The sequence below is a fragment of the Canis aureus genome, chromosome 33, assembly GCF_053574225.1.
Source record: "Canis aureus isolate CA01 chromosome 33, VMU_Caureus_v.1.0, whole genome shotgun sequence".
NCBI classification, from domain to species: Eukaryota; Metazoa; Chordata; class Mammalia; order Carnivora; family Canidae; genus Canis; species Canis aureus.
In genome coordinates this window covers 34,834,307-34,855,392 of record NC_135643.1, presented here as the reverse complement: position 1 = coordinate 34,855,392, position 21,086 = coordinate 34,834,307, and the positions used below count along the sequence as shown (strand labels likewise).

The following is a 21,086-nucleotide window of genomic DNA, read 5'->3' as shown; positions in this document are numbered from 1 at the left end:
TGAAAGAAGACAGATTTATTCATTGTGAGACATGAAACATATATTTATCAGCATGCCAGCTATTCTATATATGTTATGCAATATATCAGTACCTAACAAAGTCAATGATTTATCTTTGTTCAAATCACTTATAGTATACCAATTGAATATTTATTGCATTACACTATTTTTATCATTATCAGCTATTCTTACTTGCTATTGCTTGCTTTGCCCTGGTTGTAACTGCAACTTGACAGAATTCAATATATGAATATAGCAATGAAAATAGTCTTCCGGTTTTTTTTAATGATTAACAGAAAGACAGTAGTAAAGTTAAACTGTGTGGTTTATAATTTCAAGCATAGTATAAATGAAATATCTGTCATGAAAAGAAAAAGTTTGGCAACTAGAAAGGTCATACAGACTTTAAACTGATATTCATTTACATTTAGGGTAAAGAGAAATTATGAATGAAACCACATAGAAAAAAAGAAGAAACCATACCTTTCATAATAAAAATTAGATAAAAACCTACAGACATCCTTAGATACTTGTAATAATATATCCCTTGTTCTTGTGAGAGAGAAATGATGGAAATCGACAATTTTTTATTTTTAATGTTGAATGAAATGGCTGTAGACATAAAATTTGAAAATTAAAATTCTGAATACCTACCATCTACAGAATTCCCCTTCTATGGTTTCAGGGCATTTTTAGGAGAATTATTATATAACCAACATAACTGCCGAGACTATGCCAAGAATTCTGAAGCCAGTCTTCAAGATTCGAAAAATCTGACATAGAGTGCAGATGTTTCCAAGGTCCACTGACAAAAGGGAGTTGTATATTATTGGGAATAGAAAGTATACTTTTTTGCACTCGAGAAACGTTGTGGAATTGTTACAACACAATATGTAATCAAATAATGACACAATATAGCTAATAAGTGAATATCTTAGGAAAGAAGAGATTCCTAAACAGTATGTGAGCAGGGAATATTTCTAGAGATGAAATTAGAAAAGTCAATTACAATACCAGCCAACAATCATTAAGTAACTCCCTGTGTTGTATAAGTATTACTGTAAGCCCACCCTGCACTCACTCTGGGTGAAGAGAGAGTGTAGGGAATGAGAAGTGAAAATTACAGATGTAAGCAAAGGCAGAAATAAGAGTCCTGAGAAACAATGCCAATGTTTGATGTTGATTAAGGAGATAGTTGCTTCGGAAACTTTCATTTTTTTAAGACCTAAAAAATAAAGTGAGAATTAAACCTAGAGACTCTTCAATCTTTAAAGTAAAAAGTATTTTTGTTAATGAAACAACTTAATAGTTGCCTTTAATAATTTCTCAACAAGAATAACATGCTCCAAGAAGTAATATCATTTTTATCAAAAGTATAATTCTTATTTCCAAGCATCTTCCACAATTTTGTAATATTAAGAAATTGATCTGAAGTTCTTTAGGGATATCCTGTAGTAATGGAAAAACACCCTTTTTTTAAGATCACTTACAAAGAGCTAAGTTATTATATGAGTAAATGTACACACAGAGTCACATTTTATATAAAATCACAACTATTTTATTCTGCAACTTACACTGGATACTAAACAGGAAACTATAGCATGAATCCAGGAAACACTTCTACTTCCAAAGAATTAGCCATCCACTTAATGTTTTTTCCTAAAACAATATGTATCAGATTTGGGCAAGTGGAAGTATGTGCTACTGGCTAATAGTTCAGAGAAATAGTTAAGGTATATCATATACAACATTTTTCCTATCAAAGAGTCAGTGTTAATGTGAATTAAGACCTTCCCTAGAGGGGTATAGTTACCCAAACATTTTGAACATAGAATTATTCTTCACAGAATTGTTAAATTTCGTAGACCTAATGAACCATGGATCATAGTTTGGAAAATACTCCTCTGTACTCAGGAACTTTGTTTCATTGGTCGTCTTCTTTTATACAGTAAAATCATTCATAATGACTCAGTATTCAGCCGAAGCTTCCATACTCCCAAGACTCCAAGCCAACTCTGAAGGGGGTGATTTTCTGTCTGTTTTGGAGCTTCCATCGTACTACACAGCAATTCTATCAAGTTGGCTCCCCAACATAGGAGTCAAAATTATATAGAGTAATTCACATTACATTTTAAAATTCCAATATGTGGAATCTAAGATGTAGTGAAAGAGAAGATAAGGGAAAGGAGGGAAACTAGGTGGAGAAAAATTAGAGAGGGGGACAAACTTATGAGAGACTCCTAACTCTGGGAAACAAACCAAGGGTTGCGAAAGGGGAGGTGGGTAGGAGGATGGGGTGACTGGGTGATGGGCACTCAGGATTACACATGACAAGATGAGCACTGGGTGTTATACTATATGTTGGCAAATTGAATTTAAATAAAATATTTTTTAAAAGAATTCCAAGCTAACACAAAGAGAATTTGGACCAATTCAGTGTAGATCCTGACTGAGAATCCCTGAAAATATGTTGGAATTATAAACTACTTTCTGTCCACCCTCACCTAATAAAGATTTGACTTTGTTATTTTGCTTGTGTTGTGTGCACATGTGTATGTTTCTCCCGGCTGACTCCTGATTACTCCTGGAGTAATCGACTTTCAGTCATTAAGCTTACAATGACCAGTTTCATTGCACATCCCCCAAAAATCCTAATATAAGGTAGTTCTATATCACTACTACTCTATCATCTACTTAAATACTGCTTAAATACTACTTAAACACTTGTTTTTTAGAGAAAATGAGATAGGCATTTTTTGTCAATATTCATAAAAGGCTTTTGAAGAGAACCATGAGCAATCCATGAACTCTGAAATTATATTTTTATCTTTTTATAACTCAAAAAATTTTGTAGTCCATGATAGAGACTTTGAGCAAAGTTACTTATAGGAAAAGTAAATTAAACAGTATAATTAAAGAAGAAACTAACTTTTAAAGGAGAATTCCAGTGGTTCAAATAATAAGTGTATAAATTTATAAATTATGTATAATTTATACATAATGTCTAAAACTATCTATACATTTATACAAGTGTATAAATTACCTGAAGGATATTATAGCTCATATTTGATGCAAATTTATTTATTTCAAAATTCCAATCAACTAAGTAGAGCATGGAAAACATGGAAACAGAACAGAATCCACTCATAGTTGGAGATGATCTACATGTACTGAAAATGAGAATACAGTTGAAGAGACTTTGGGGCTGATAAGAACTGGGCAGTATTTCACCTTGCTTAAGGAAATTTTCTGACCCCAGGGAGAATAACAGACTACTAGCCAGAAAGCAGGAGCAGAAGTTCATCTCACATATTCTCAGAATGGACTAAGGTAAAAATGGCTTGGCATTCTGTGAACACGAAGCTGCCCAGGACACTTTGCAGTAACAACGTTTAGGGCACAGAAAAATCCATTTACACCCACTGGGAAAGGAATCAAAGTCACATGGACTCTTTTGCTGATGCAATCAAATAAAATTTACAACACTATAAACGCACTTCAAATTTAATGATTTATATAACCTTCATTGTGTTCTTTGATAATCAAGCAGAAAATGCAAACTCTTCACATACGTGACACGAGTTAATATTATTTTGCAAGGTCAAACCAATTTTCAGATTTTCTCTTCTCTTTTGCCAGTATCTTTAATCAGCATCAATGTTTAACCTTCCAGTATGCAAAAAGCACTCTTTATGCTATGAGACTATTCCCTTTACCAATATATACACTCCTTGTGCAGTTAGTTCCTGAAGTTTACCCTCCAATTATGGACAACAAAGGTTTAAAAACAATGATGCTATGCTCTAGGACCTTCACCTCTGTCTTTCCCATTAGGAGTATTGTAGAGGTTTCAACAACACAGTTATCCTGTTGTGAGAAAGAATGTTTAGTGTAGCAGTGAAAACAGTGTTTTTTCCCTCAAAACCTTTCCCAACTCTTCCCCCATCTCACTGAATGTCAGAAATCTGAAGCATTAATGAAATCTGAACTCCACTTCACTTCCCAAATCAATCCATCAAAAATTACACTATTTCCTTCCTTCCATTCCCAGTATGCCCAGCAGAAGTCATGCCTTAATTTTGTTCTTCCTGGAACTACTGCAAAAGCCTCCTCAATGATTTTCCTGATTTTGCTCCAGTTTTCCCACAATTCCTTCTCAGCAAGTAGCCAGAGAATTGATTTAAAATGTAAATCGTTATCTCATGCAAGATGAAATAGAGTGTGGTGTGTTAAGATGCCAGCCAGGGTTCTTCCTGACACTGAGCCTGTTGTCACTGCTCAGTTTGCCGGGAGCACACTCCTCCAGAGCCCTGATTTGGGCATGGCTGGCCTCTCATTTTTTATGCCTCAATTGAATTGCCACTTTTTCAGAGATGCTTCATAGAGCACATTGCCTATCCTGTTGAAATGTAGGTACTCTGTGTTAGTTTTAATAATAGCATATATTATAACACTATTTTTGCGTGACTAACTATAATTTGCAACTAAATAATTATTTGATTGATTTTCCATGTGTATCATCTATGAGCCTAAATAGAACCTAAGTTCCACAAGAATAACAAGCTTGTCCATTTTGTTTGCCAGATATTTTCCAACTCCATAATCTTTTGTAGCTTATTTAGCCTCTCTGTGCATTATCTTCCTCATTTGTAAAGTAGGGTTAATTAAGGGATCACAGGGAAATTTAAAAAGATAATTCCAGTAAAGTGCTTCTCACTGTAACTAACACATAGTAAAAGTAAAGTATTATTAGTAAATAGTAATAGTATTTACTATTTAGTATTCACTACTTTACTATTTAGTAAGAGTAAAAGTAAATTATTATTAGCATTCTTTCCCACGTCCCTAGTACCTACAAGAGTTCCTGTCATATAGCAGAGTTTCAGTTAATATTGTTTCCAATGAACGGATGAATTAATAATGGCACAAGGAAGAAGAGAATCCAGAGGGTGAGCTTCAGATCCCTGGTTTCCCAGAGATGTAGACAAGATTGAGAGATGGGAATGCAACACTTGAGTGATGTGTGGAAAGACAAGAGGGTAATTGCTCTGAACTGCCATAGAGTTTTTCTATTGAGCAAGTTGTTCTTCAAATTGAGTGTGATTTCCACAGAAGAAACCCCAAACTCTCCTCCCCAGAAAAGGCTCCCACATTTCTTCAGTATTATTCTTACAAACGTTCATTCATTCTTCTTTAGTTAACTCATCCATCCCACAATCATAGCCGAACTGTTCAGTGTAAAATCATGTGGAAGTCTTGCCATGTTCGTGTGATAAATTTCTTTCAATGTATAAATTATATCAGACAGTTTCCACCTTGAGTTGAGTGACAGTAAGAGTTTATTTTTAAGAAAGGAGGGAGAGTAGGTTTCTGAAGAAGTGGGGATTGCTTCCAAGGGGAAGGAGATGAACAAGAAGGGAGGCAGAGTCTATCAAAGGCAAATTTCAAAAGCTTCATACTTTTACCCTCGGTCAGCCCTGTTCATCTTCATTTGTGCATTGACAAATAGTCTGCACAAAACTTCATGGAATCGTGAGTCATTTCATCCTGGGTGGCCACAAATTTACTGTAGTGGGACCTGAAGTTATTAAGGTTGGACCAAGTGTAAGGCAAGCATGATCAATTTTGGCCCTCTCCTTGTGTTGTGGGTAGGCCACTTAAACTTTTCATGAAGCAATTTTATCCATCCAGGTAATAAATATAGAAGTAACCTCTTCGGATTCCCACTGGAAATCAATGCAAGCCTTACACCAAGATCTTGTAAGATAAATAACATACCATTTTTATGAATTACTACATATATTTAAAAAAAAACTATACAAGACAGTTAAAGGAACAAAAGCTAACATCTGTATTTAATTTGTTTAGATTTGAAATTTTGAAAGCATAAGGCTATATCAATATACATAAATAGTCATGTCTTATTAACTATGTATATTTAGAGTAAGGGTTAGCCTTTTTTTGTTACAAAATTTTATTTATTTATTTGAGAGAGAGAGAGGATGAGAGAGAGAGGGCATGGGCAGTGGGGAGGGGTGGAGAGAGAAAGAGAGAAGCAGACTCTGCTTACTGAGCAACAAGCCCGACATGGGGCTCAATCTAAGAACCCGGAGATCATGACCTGAGCCGAAGGCAGATGCTTAACCTACTGAGCCACCCGGGTGCCCCGCATTGGTCTTATATTAACCTAAATATCGGAGTAGATTAAGACTTATGCAAAATACTTTGAAATTAGTGTAAACAATGCACTAACAGTATTTCCCAATGTTCCTTGATGGTTATAATCTCCAATTTGAAGTTATAAGAATCATTAAAACTTCGGTTTCCTGGGTTCTATTATTTTATTCTCTAACTCAAAATTCCCAGAGCATGGGCCTGGGAAGGTTATTTTACAAGTATTCTGGTGATTCATTTGATATGGGCAACTTGGAAACAATTGCTTATGCCATTTTTAGAGCCAACTGGGGTCTATGATAAAGTACACAAGCCTGAACCCTATCACATTAAGACTAAACCAGTAACTCATAGAATTCACAATATCTACAGCTCCATGCTATTTCCTAAGCCTTGCAATTTGATTTTTATCTCTAATTAAGACATATTACTTTTACTTTATAAACAAGCTTTTCTAAAGTAAATTGTGTCTTTCTTCCCTTACCAGTAAAAGACCATGGAAATTTTCTTTCCCTGAATTTTGGAAATCAAAGAACATTTTTTTACACTGAAGTAGGCAGGCTTTGAACCTTCTAGGATTTGCTTTTTTAACCATTTGTTTTGTTTTGTTTTTACTTTTTTTTTAAAGATTTTATTTATTTATTCATGAGAGACACAGAGAGAGAGAACCCAGAGACATAGGCAGAGGGAGAAGCAGGCTCCCTGAAGGGAGCCTGAGGTGGGACTCAATCCCAGGTCTCCAGGATCACGCCCTGGGCCAAAGGTGGCACTAAATTGCTGAGCCACCCGGGCTGCCCTGTTTTGTTTTTACTTACAGAAATTATCAATTTACTCCCACAGTAATCAAAATTACATATTGGGAGAATATGACTAGACAACTCTATTTCTTTCAACAATGGAAAGGACTGTCAAATTCTTCATAGAGTTAATTAGCAGCAGAAAAAAATCTTTATGGCCTCGCTTCTGTGAGCTTGTCTTACTAGGCAATCTATAATATAAAATTATAAAATATCCATGATATAAGTCTGCTGGTGAAATGTAGTATCCTATTCATATTTTTCTGATATCATTTAATGGTATAGTCCATGAACTGTGTTTATCATTTTATCATCAGGAATATGTTACTAATAAAAATAAATGAAATTAATTCAATTGAATGCCTTCCATATATATAAAAATATATCTAGCAATACAGAATACTTAAAAATAAGTAAGCATTGATTGACCTGAAGGCACTTATAGACTAGGAGAAGTAAGATATAAACTGATGTAGTAAAGTGGAAATCAATGCAAGTCTTCAGAAAAATAATTTGGGAACTTACTTTGGGAGAGGAGAAAAGGAAAAGCTTTGAGACATCAGGACAGGCTTCATACAAAAAGGTGGCATTCGGGCAGAGCTTTGAAGAATGGGTGGGTTTGGGGAATGGGATGGGGAGCAGCTAGAGACTAACTAGGCAAGGGGAACATAGTGAGAAAAGGCGTGGAGAAAAGTAGGTAATGGGAATAGACCCAGAAGACAAGGTGATTTGGGGGAAATAGCAATGCATGTAGCTCAATTGGAAATGAGGAGGCATCAGTAAATAATCCCTAGTTGGCTGGAAGAGAATGACATATTGAGTGCTCATTTACAGCCTTTATTGAGTTCCTACTATGTGCCATGCACTTAGCTAAGCACTTTGTATGCCTTATACAATGTAATCCTCACAATAATAGTGTGAAACAGATGTTAAGCATTATTCCACTTACAGATAAAGGACAGAAGTAGAAAAGTGAAATGACGAACAAAGCTAAGCCATTAATTAAATGGCCTCCCTGACCCCAAGGATGAAGTGCATTTACTGCCTTTGGGATGTTAGCATGATTACAGAATGTAAGGCAAAGCGAAGGAAGATAAAACTGAAGGATGGGAACAGGTTAGAGACCACAGTGTTTTCAAAGCCCAAGAAAAAGACAATGTGGGTGTTCCTAAAGTGGAAGCAAGTTGATTGAGGGAAAAGCAGTTTGTTTGATGCTTATTTTATTGCCCCTAAGAAAACGTGTGGGCCCACTTTATCATAAGATAAATTAAAATTCTTTACTACATCTATCACAGAATGCTCTAGATTTCTTTTTTAGAATTTATCATGAGTTGTAATTACACATTTGTCTGACTTTCTGTTTAAAATCTCTCTCCCTTTCTAGGCACTGAGGTCCTAGGTTAAGAGACTATGCTTGTTACACCCAACACTGTATGCAATTACAATATGTATTAAGTGAATTTAAGAATGGATAGTGGAGAAATGCAGAATAATGGCTTCAAGAACTCAGAAGTAGAGAGTTGGAAGGGAGTTGGAGTGATAAGGAATACAGGGGAAGAGAGAAACTTTTTAAAAAAAAATTATTTCAAGACATGGAGGCCCAAGGATTGTGCATTGAATAAAGTGAGAAAGCCAGAAAAAGGAACTTACCAAGATAAAAAGATGCATGATGTTTTCAATTTAAGTCTGTATTCCACAGGATTTACCAATATGCTCAACTAGTTCAACAGACTTTTTGACTCCAGCCTCTTTTTAATATTTCGTTTGTTCTTTTGAAGAACTATTAAAAATACATTTTATACAACTGAGCCAAACTAATAGGTCTATTTTTTCTTTTTTCCATTTAGTTCATAATATTTAAACAAGATTGGCCAAGATTCACTCAATGTAACTGTAACCATGGATAACCACTGATAATATAGTTACCAATCTTTTGGTTGTTTTCTTTTTTTATTTAATCAAACTAATTTGCAGGAAAGCCTTCTTAATTCCAGGGGACTAAGTAGTTGTACAGTTTTTTAAAGCAAATGCTTAGCCACTGTGACTAATGCTCAAAAGAATTGTCTATATTTTTATTTACCTTAATATATGGATAGCAATGACCAAAAATTGGTCTTATTAATACCTCTGGTTTTTTATTAAAAAAACATTTTATTTATTCATAAGAGATACACAGAGAGAGGCAGAGATGTAGGCAGAGGGAGAAGCAGGCTCCATGCAGGGAGCCTGATGTGGGACTCGATCCCAAGACCGTGGGATCACTCCCTGAGCCAAAGGCGGATGCTCACCACTGAGCCACCCAGGCGTCCCCAATACCTCTAGTTTGATATGAGTTTCTCATTTTCATCAGAACAAAGTAAGTCCCTTTTAAAAATCTGTTTAAAAACTCAAAAAGCATTCTGAATCAATAAGCAGACTAAACAGCCCTAGGATAGGAGAGTTCTGAATTATAGTGCATATGTTGGCATAGCAGTTGAAGGATTGGCAGCAAATTTACAGGTCTAAGTCTGACTCTAAGATTACTATCTGTGTGTTCTTATCCTTTCTACAAATAAGAAATTAACATAGAAAAATTCCAAATACAGAAAATAGGGACATTTTGCCACAATTGGAAAATGTTTCTTTATGGAATTGGCTATTTCCTATCTGTCCTTGCCTTGTTCATATCTCAAGATTTGCAATCAACACCCTTTAAATTATACATCTTTCTTTAGTTTGTATAGTAAAAAACCTGATCTTTAAACTCAATGATTACACCTTAAAAAACAATAGGGGAGGTAGCACAGTTAAATAAATACTAAATTGCAACTCAAACAAATGTTACCTTCCTATTTCTTACCAACAAATGCAAGACTTGTCTACATCCAACAACTCTGAAAAATATCCCCCAAGGAAAAGAAGTGTAATAATCTGAAATCAAGAAATGTCTCACATGAAAATGAAAAATGATTTCAGTGCTGTGTGGTTAGAGAATTGCCTCTCAGCAGCTTATAATGTGCTTAGGACTTAACCGCTTCATAATTTGGTGAACTTTAATAAAAATAACAAAAGCTATTATAATACCTGAAATATGAATAGCATATAACAGTACCCATCAAAAACCCCAAAAACAAGAAAGCCCATATTATTTTGTTTCACTCATGCATACACATTTGAAAAAGAGGCATCCCAAAGCTTCATATTTATTTTTCTAAAATCATGTTAATTTCTTATTTATTTCAGGCATTACTAGAGACTCAAAATTTACTGCGCACTCAGGTTGCAAATTTTACCTTCAACCTTGGATTTTCAGGGAAGTTTTACCACACAGGTAAGAAGGAGCTTTGTGTTCTCAGGCAGCTACATATAAATAGGAGAGAGGATTTTAAATGTTTCATAAGTAGGAGAAATAGAATATCGAGACTGATTATGGGAAAAACGTGGGTACATTATATAGCCAAATCCAAAATCAATGAGCTTGTTTACTTTGGCAAATACTGTTAGAATCAAGGGCAGAGGAAAAGATTGCCTTTTTCAACTCAGTAAAAGAAGCCATGATAATTATTCTGAGTGTGACTATGCATCTTGTCGCTCAGCATAGTCCAAGTAGAAAGCATAGTGATTGTGATGATGATGATGATGATGATGGTGGTGATGGTGGTGATGATGATGTCAATGACACTCCAATAATAATAATAGTGGGTAGTGTTTTTAAAATGTCACAGAGTCAAGGTGACAGACATTTTTTGTACATATTACTTTCCTTTGGAAAACATCTGGTGATAAGAGAGGAATTTTATAGCCTCAAAGAAAATTAATACATGGTCATATTGCTTAATTTACCTTCCATTGCAGGATCTTTCCCTAAAAATATTACAATTTGGCCCATCATACATTAAAACAATCATAATAAGGTTTGTATTTCTTTCCATCTCAATCCAGTCACAGTTGCACTTCTGCTCAGTGTCAGCTTCTTAACAAATTCTTAAAATGTGATTAGTGTTCATGCACTACTCCATGTTCTGATATTTCTCACTTCTTTACCCATCTTCACCTTCAGAATATGACTTTTATTTTTTGAGTATCAGCATTCTAATGTCTGGTACTAGTATCGAGAAAACTATGTGCAGAGAAGTGACTTTCTTATAATAATGACAAAAATAACACAAAATGGTGTGTAAGAGCCTGTATTAAGGCAATACCTACTGTCTGCTCCTATTTCTGCATTTGTGCTATAAGCCAAATACTTTATGACTTTGCACTGTTGTTACTTCATAGTATCTTAGTGAAAACATTTCATGGTATTCTCTATGCATGCATGCATGTTATTGACATTTAAAATATCCCGTGCAAAGGTAGTCTTTAATTATCATAAATGCAGCTCATTTACACAAGGAAGCTTTTTAATGTTTAACCAAGGAGGCTCAGCATGGTTTATTAGAATATTGAAGCAGTGACGTCTTATTGGCTTTTCTTTAATGCTTTTTCCCCTCCCGATTTAAAACATGTAAATCTGTTTAAAGTAATAGAAGGAAAATTAGTATTTAGACCATTTGATAAATGATTGCAAATGATTGCATATTTTTTTTTATTTTTTTTTTGATTGCATATTTTAAAAGGACATTTTGCGGAAAGAGATTTGGGTCATCATATCTGCACAGGCAAAGCAATTCCAGCTTACAGTTTTGAAAATAGACACGGTTTTGTAAATCTTCTTCAAAAGCCCCCTCAAGAAATGAGTTCAGACCTAAGAAGCTCTGACTCTGAAGTTATAAAGCAGATAACTCTAAAGGCTGTATCTACTCATGCAGGGGAAAAATTATGGGATTATTTAGAGTTCACACACAAACAATACTATTTTGTCTTAAATAGCTATATAGTGCAAGTAAAGCCATTCTTTTGGTTGAAATATATCTGGATAACTGCCTTAGCTCTTTTATTTACTTTTCATATTCAGAACTATTAAAGCTGTCAGACATTCACAGAGTTAATGTTGATAGCAGGTTATAATACTTCTCATTTCTTCTTTACGATCCTGAACATGTACACAATACACATCCACTAGGAAATGAGCAACACACTAGTTAATATCACAGGGATAGTTGTTGGAGGAAGATATAAAAAAAAAGCATTTTAATTATGCCTCTTAAGAGAGCTTATTGACTCTTTATTGGCTCTTTATGTTGGTACTAACCTAACAAATATAATGGAAAAAGCACTCTATTCTGTTATGCTGTGGTGATAGTACACTTTACAGACCAGGCAATATACATAAATTTGTAAATCCCAGAAGTTTTCTTTCCTTCATATAAAGATGAAACTTTTGTTGATTTGCTACTTTAAGTGTAGAATCATTGAAAGGCATTCATACTGTATTTCAAAGGTGCAATCATATTATATTGAGTACTTATTAATTTACTCAGAGATATGAAAGTTTCTTCTAGAGTGGAATTAATATTGGTGATGCCCACTATAGGGAGGGCACACCTCTATGTTATCTAGTCACATTCTTATATGCAGGCTCAACTATATGGAGTGAAGTTTGCAAATCAGGGAAGTGCTTTCCTTACACTTGCACTCCACTGTGATGTGTAACTATTAGAAGATGGCCTTGTCACAATGACTATCTCAGCTCTCTCCCAGGATGTTCTGATTTTCCAATGCATGAGGATGCTGATTGATGAACCTCATTGTTTTGAAGACATTTAATCACATATGCCCAGCGTAATAATGATAGATTCTTCATTTCTTAGACTGTTCCACTTATTTGTATTTCCCATGTATTCTTTCCTGTTCAGTTTCTCTGCCCTTCACATGCTAAAAGCAATCTCACCCAAAAGGACAGATCGCTAAGCTTTCTCTAGCAGCCAGTCACGCACAGGTGCCAAATTGAAAGAGGAAGGACATACTGTTGATTAAAAAGAAAAAATAAAAGTGCGGAGTTGGAAATAAAATAAAATGTTTTAGTCTGAAAATATGTAAAGCTTGATTGGAATTGCACAATGAAAACTCAGAGAATGAAGACATCATAGCATTAAGATGTCTTCTAGGGATAAAGGGCTACAAATATTTTGTGTAGGGCATAATTTCTAGTGATGAACATTGCTACTCTTTATAATTAATAATAAATCAAATAGGATTCAATCAATTACTAATGGATATTTGCAAATTGTATTATTACTGGGTTTTTTTTCATGGGAATTCATTTGACAAAATATAGACCCTTTATATAAAACTATTAACTTTCAAACATGAAATTTTTAAAAATGTATTACATCCATTCACCTTTGTTTGCTTTTTGTTTTTGATTTTCTGTATAAAGTATTGGTTCAGAGCATAGAAACAGACTGCTTTCGTTCAAATCCAGACTGACACTTACTAGGTTTGTGAACAAAAACAAGTTACTTCAACTTTCTGTGCCTCAGTTTCTGCATCTCCAAATGAGAATAATATTTCTCTTATCTAGAACAACACATAGCATATTCTACGTGTTATGTGTTTATTATAATTACTTCAAAAAGTATTCTTGAGGGAACTTCAGAGGCTCAAAGTATTCTTGAGCCCCCTGGGTGGCTCAATGTTTTGAGCATCTGCCTTTGGCTGAGGTCATGATCCCAGGGTCCTGGGATTGAGTCCCGCATCAGAATCCTCACAGGGATCCTGCTTCTCCCTCTGCCTATGTCTCTGCCTCTCTCTCTATATCTCTCATGAATAAATAAAATCTTTTAAAAATTAAAAATAAAAAGCATTTTGTATAAGATCAAATTTTATTAAAAAAAGTAAACAATAATGCACATCACTCGATTTTCTAACTTTGAAATTATGGTTACATACATACATTTATTTATGTATTTATTTACTTGCCTTTAAAGAGAGTTTGCACTGCAACGTGGGGAACACAATTATCAACTGAAATAATACTGTTCTTATATACAGAAATAGCATTTTTACAAAAAGCTTTTGTGTATGTGCCTTATAAATTATTCAGTAAGACAATGCATAACAAACATGTATACAATGAAAAGATAAACTCTACTTATTTATTGATACAAGTAACATTCTTAGAAATATATTTTCTACCTGTCCCTTTGAAGGTTTTACATGCATGCAATTTCCTGAACACATTTTCTGAAGTTAATATTTTTTAAAAATTTTAATTTAAAATTTAGTTTCAGGTGTACAACATAGTGATTTCACAATCATACATGGGGTGCCTGGGTGACCCAATTGGTTAAGCAACTGACTCTTGATTTTGGCTCAGGTCATGGTCTCAGGGTTGTAAGATCAAGTCTCTCGTTGGGCTCCACACTCAGCACGGAGTCTGCTTGTTCCTCTCCCTTTGCTCCTCCCCTGCTTGTGCTCTTTCGCTCTCCCAAATAAATATATAAAATCTTAAAAAAAATTTTTAGAAGTGAAAGTCATATACATTATAATATGCTCACCATGAAAAGTGTAATTTCCATCTGTCACCAAAGTTATAATGTTATTAACTATATTTCCTCCGCTATACTTTCCATCTCTATGACTTATTTATTTTATAACTGGGAGATTGTACCTCTTAATCCCCTTCACCCTGTTTCACCCATATCCCACTCCCCTCCCTTCCAGCAACCACTGGTTTGTCCTCTTTGTATATGAGTTTGTTTCTCCTTTGTGTTATTGTTGTTGATACTGTTGCTTGTTTTATTTTTAGATTTCACATATAAATGAAATCTTAGGATATTTGTATGTCTTTGACTTATTTAATTTAGCATGATACCCATCCATGTTGTGCCAAATGGTAAGATTTCATTCCTTTTTATAGCTGAGTAATATTCCATTGTGTATGTATACCACATCTTCTTTAACCATTCATCTGTGAATTTATACTTGGGTTGCTACTATATCTTGGCTCTTATAAATAATGCTGCAGTAAATATAAGTATTCATATATCCTTTCCAATTAGTGTTTTTGTTTTCCTTGAGTAAATACCCAGAAGTGGAATTATTGGATTGGATGGTAGTTCTAGTTTTAGGTTTTTGAGGAAACTTCCAACTGTTCTCTAGTGGCTGTACTAGTTTACATTCCTGCCAACACTGCACAAGGGTTCTCTTTATTCCACATCCTTACCAACACTTCATATTTTTTATGTTCTTGATACTGGCCATTCTGACTGGTGTTAGGTGATATGTTATCATGGTTTTGATTTGCAGTTTTTCCCTGATGATTAGTGATATGAGCATCTTTTCACATGTCTGTTGGCCATCTGTATGTCTTCTTTGGGAAAATGTCTATTCAGTAACTCTGCCCATTTTAAATGGATTATTTGTGGATTTATTTGGTGTTGAGTTATATGAATTCTTTATCATATGTATCCTTTGCAAATATCTTCTCCCATTCACTAGATTGCCTTTTTGTTTTGTTCTTGGTTTCCTTTGCCGTGCAAAAGCTTTTAGGCAGGATGTAATCCCATCCTGCCTAAACTCATTTTTGCTTTTGTTTTTCTTGACTAGAGAAACATATCCAGAAAATTATTGCTGAGATTGATGTCCAAGAAATTACTGCCTATGTTTTCTTTTAGGAGTTGTATTGTTTCAGGTCTTATATGGAGATCTTTAATTGTTTTGAGCTTATTTTTGTTTATGGTGTCAGAAAGTGGTCCAGTTTCATTCTTTTGCACATAGCTGTCTAATTTTTCCAAAACCATTTATTTAAGAGACTATTTCTACCCTAGTATATTCTTCCTTCCTTTGTCATAGATTAAATGATCACATAAGTATGGATTTCTGTCTGGGCTCTCTATTCTATTCTATTGATCTATGTGGCTATTTTTATGCTAGATCTATAATGTTTTGATTACTGTAGTTTTGTAGTATAGTTTGAAATCTAGGATTGTGGGATGCCTGGGTGGCTCAGTGATTGAGGATCTGCCTTTGGCTCAGGTCATGTAATTCTGGGGTCCTGGGATCAAGTCCCACGTCAGGCTCCCCACAAGGAGCCTGCTTCTCCTTCTGCCTATGTTTCTGTCTCTTTCTCTGTGTCTCCCATAAATAAATAAATAAATAAATAAATAAATAAATAAATAAATAAATAATAGATAGATAGATAGATAGATAGATAGATAGATAGATAAATAAATAATCTGGGATTTTGATACCCTCAGTTTTGTTCTTCTTTTTTTTTTAAAGATTTTATTTATTTATTCATGATAGACACACACACACACACACAGAGAGAGAGAGAGGCAGAGACACAGGCAGAGGGAGAAGCAGGCTCCATGCAGGGAGCCTGACATGGGACTCGATCCCGTGTCTCCAGGATCAGGCCCTGGACTGAAGGCAGCGCTAAACTGCTGAGCCTCCAGGGCTGCCCTTGTTCTTCTTTCCTAAGATTCCTTTGGCTATTTGTGATCTTTTGTGATTTCATACAAATTTTAGGTTTTATTAATTCTTGTTCTGTGAAAAATACATTTGATATTTTGATAAAATATCACTGAATCTTTAGATAGCTTTGAATAGTTTGGATATTTTAACACTAGTTTTCTAACGCATCAGCATGGTATATCTTTCCATTTGTTTGAAATTTCTTCATCTTCTATTTCTTTCATCAGTGCCTTATAGTCTTTAGCATACTGGTGTCACACTTCCATGGTTAGGTTTATTCCTAGGTATTTTATTATTTTTGGTGCAGTAGTAAATGGGATTGTTTTCTTAATTTCTCTTTCTGCTCTTTTGTTATTAGTGCATAGAAATAGATCAGATTCCTATATACTGATTTTAAATTCTGCAGCTTTGATTTTATTAGTTCTAGAACTAATAGGTAACTATAGGTAATGTTTAATTAATTTTGATCACCACACAGTTCTTTTTAAATATCGTAATATTTAAAATTAGTTTAGTGCATACCAACCTTTATGGAACCATGCCAGAGTCAATATGCAAAAAAAATACAAACATCTTAATTTTTTTTTTTTTTTTTTTTTTACTATTTATGATAGTCATAGAGAGAGAGAGAGAGACAGAGACATAGGCAGAGGGAGAAGCAGGCTCCATGCACCGGGAGCCCGACGTGGGATTCGATCCCGGGTCTCCCAGGATCGCGTCCTGGGCCAAAGGCAGGCGCCAAACCGCTGCACCACCCAGGGATCCCCAAACATCTTTTTACCATTTATGAATTACAATATTTCATACATAATGAGCAAATATAAAGCAGACATTTGTACAAAAGCAATAACGCAGACACTGGAATTTTATAAATTACATTTTAATGTTGCCTTATGCAAATTAACCTATAGCCCAGATCTTGCTAAATTATTCTTATATTGGCAGACTTAAAGAACTTACAGAAATATGCTATATCTCATAACAAGATCCTCCACAAGTGATGACAAAAAGTGAATACTTTGATATTTTACTTCTGAATTTAAAAACTTCCTATTTGTTGAGAATTTAGGAGGTAAAAGGGAATAACTGTTAAGTGAGAACAAAAAAATACTATATTTTTAATTAATAATGATGTAGATTTGAATCTAGATCAAATTGGAAATATAAGGTTAAATATGAACAGAAATTCTATTTATTTATTTATACATTCATTCATTTAAACACAAATTCTTTAATGGATTGTAATATGTGTTAAATATGTTGATGTGTGAACTACAAATTATATCCTCACATATAATTTAGGCAAAAATTAGGTATAGAGAAATATGTGTCAATAGCATAGAAAAATATGCGTTTACAGGGATTCAAAATTTTAATATTTTCATTTAGTTGGACTTTAAAACATTTGAAATTCTGCTTTGGTCCCTCAACATGACTTGATATCATATTTTTCATTAAGTTATTTCTAGTGTCACAAGCTTGCCTCACATGGCTTTGAATTATAAGACCTATTATATAAAATAAGAGAAAGGCTGATGGGAAATTAATCTATGAAGTGAAAAAGAAAGGTTTTTAAATATCTTATTTTAAATATCTTATATACTCCCAACCTTGTGATGAGTGTTTATAAATTAAGACAATCTCTAGTATAAAAATCACTAACATTTTATGATCAGTCATGCATCTGTTTATGTCAATAGTTTGCAAATTTCCTTTAAATTGAGTAATTGATGTCCTTCCTGGTCAAGTGTACATTTTGTGCTTCCTGCTACTTTCAATAACAATCAGTGAAGTTTAAAGTGAATAGAAGCATTTCTCAAACATTCTGTATTCAAAGCACAACAGAAGGATAGGAGAACTATCAATTCATTCATTGCATGTGACATAAAGTAATTCTTTCTAATCTGCACCTCAGTGGGCTACATTATGGCCATAAGAGAGAAACACTTGGTTTAAACATTTCATGCTTAAAATCTATCTGAGGAAATGATAAACTTCTCTTCATTTGGATTTCAGTGTTTGATGTTCTCTATATTAACAAAAGTCAATGAATTGCATGTCTACCGTACTAATAATTTTAGCTAAAGTTAACAAAAATTAAGGATCCTGTCTGCTCAACTGATTCATAAGATTTTATCACATTCAAAACTTCTATTTCTTTGCCCTTTGTCGAGTAGCAATTGTTACAAGTAGTACGGTGCCAAAACTCTGATTAGCCTGATGGTCCTTTACCTTTTAAGAACTATGGATTATGAACAGCATCCCAGAAATAATGCATATACGTAAATCATGCAAAAGTTGGCATGCACCTCAGCAGACATATGAAAGCTCTGAAGTTCAATGACATTATATAAATATGAACTGAATTAAATTATTCACCTATTCACTGCTTTGGGGAAGTGGCACAATATAGTGTAAGTTAAAGGAATCCAATCTCTGACCTTAAGAAATTAATAATCTAGGCAAACAATGTTTTCAAGAATTTGTAAAAATATGTAAATTTAGAACACTAAGGATAAACCTGTAGATATTATTTTTAAGAAGAGATCTTGATATTTATGAAGTGCTTACTACCTGCAAGTCAAGATATTAAGTACTTTAATAAATCAATCTCAGCAGTTTAGCGCTGCCTTCAGCCCAGGGTGTGATCCTGATGTGGGATCGAGTCTCACATCGGGCTCCCTGCATGAAGCCTGCTTCTCCCTCTGCCTGTCTCTCTCTCTCTCTCTCTCTCTGTGTGTGTGTGTCTCATGAATAAATAAATAAAATCTTTTTTAAAAGATAAATAAATATATCTTTTCACAAAGACCCAGTGAGATAGATATTTGTATCCCCATTTTAAACCAGGAAACCAAGATTTAAAGAAGTTGACTTGTCCAAGGTCACAAAGTCAAGTAAATGGCAGATGTAGAGACTCTACTTCTGTGTTTATTGATACCAAATTACACTTTAACCATTTCACAGCACTATTTACTACATGATCAGTGAAATCTTTATTATGGGACACATAAGTGAAGCATTTGGAGAAGATTCTTTAAAAAAAATACCTTTAATATTTATTTGCTTAGTATTAAGTTAAGCAGCCATTGGTAAAACATACTGTATTGTGGGAAAATAAACCAAATAAGTGTACCTCACACTCTAAGCCAGAATCTGTTATTCTACTTCACTTAGTTAAGTATCTAGAGACCAAATAGGAATCAATTCTTACATTATTGATCCAGAACATTTTAAAATTAGACTGCATATCATAAAATTGTGCAAAAAATATGATGTCATACAGTAAGAATACTTGCACTTATCTGCAACAAAGTGAATTCCCTGGGAAGTAAGTTGTAATTTCCTTTTTCTTTTTTCACTTGTGGCATGACAGATGGTTTTTACAATGCCTTGAGCACTGTTAACAAATTTTCTTAATAGAGGATGAAAACTTTATTTTAGTTTCAAGTTCTCAAGTAAATGTTCTACTGTGTTAATGACTTCATTGTTTAAGTTTTATGAAATATTGACATTAAAATAGGAAATGTATATGTTCATAATATTCGTGTTAGAAATGTAAGGATACAAAAGTAATTGTACAGTGTTAACTTTTAAAAACTAAGTAGAAAAAGATTTAAAAGAAAAATACTGAAATGTTTCCACTGAATTGACTCTAGATGATGATCTTTGTTTCTGTTTTGGTTTTGTTTTGGTTTTGAGCTCATCTGTGCTTTTTTGTCACTCATTTAATAAGCATATATTATTTTTCTTTTTTTAAAGATTTTATTTATTTATTCATCAGAGACACACACAGAGAGAGAAGCAGAGACACAAAAGAGGGAGAAGTGGGCTCCATGCAGGGAGTCCGATGTTACTCGATCCGGGTCTCCAGGATCAGGTCCTGGGCCAAAAAGGCAGCGCTAAACCACTGAACCCCCCGGGCTGCCCATATATTATTTTTCTAATCAGGAAAAATTTAACAAACCTCATCAGTTGAACTTTAAGCTCAAATTTAGACTCATATGCAAGAATTTTTTAGAATAAAAAGAATCACCTGTGATCAGGTTTCCCTTTTGCATGCAGTAAGGAAGAGAATTATCAGCTATTAATTTTAAAACAAAAATAAATTGTCTCAAATGAAGTCTGTTTATTCAATCATCACCATATGCTAGCAGTTCAATAGTGTCAGTACAAAATACCCCTAAGTTCCAAATTAAACAACTATCTGCACTTGGGGCTATCACACCTACCCCAATTCACCCTAATCCCCAGCCACATTGCCTTTGATGTAATTTAGATTATGGTCATTTCTTTTTATTATTATTAAAGCAATGCAAAATAGGATTTAATTATCAGTAGTAAGAAGAATAACAAAAATCTGACAACACAATCTTAAAGCCAACATAAAATATTCATTTAAACATTTTTAACTTTGTGTTTTACAGGGACTGAAGAGGAAGATGAAGGAGATGACCTTCTGCTTAGGTCGGTAGATGAGTTCTGGTGGTTTCCTCATATGTGGAGCCATATGCAGCCTCATCTCTTCCACAATGAGTCATCCTTAGTTGAACAGATGATTCTCAACAAGGAATTTGCACTGGTGAGCATATTTAATTGCAATATTTTTCAAACCATGAGTTTTGATGTATCAGTGGATTGTAAAATCAACTTACTGGGTTGAATACAACAGTTATAGAAGATATCAGAGAGTACATCATACATATTAGGGTATATAATGCTTTGTGTTATTTTTGTTTCATGTATATATATATAGCCATGATGTGGTATTAGATG

The 21,086-nt window shown here is 34.1% G+C and overlaps 1 protein-coding gene across 1 annotated transcript in view; it reads left to right on the top strand.

The window, feature by feature from the left end:
* Positions 1-21,086, top strand: part of LOC144304002 (bifunctional heparan sulfate N-deacetylase/N-sulfotransferase 4) — a 285,189-nt gene that overhangs the window by 131,681 nt on the left and 132,422 nt on the right. Inside the window, exons 3-4 of the mRNA XM_077882441.1 lie at positions 10,194-10,281; positions 20,738-20,892. Coding sequence (XP_077738567.1) covers positions 10,194-10,281; positions 20,738-20,892 — 243 coding nt within the window. The remainder of the gene's footprint in view (positions 1-10,193; positions 10,282-20,737; positions 20,893-21,086) is intronic.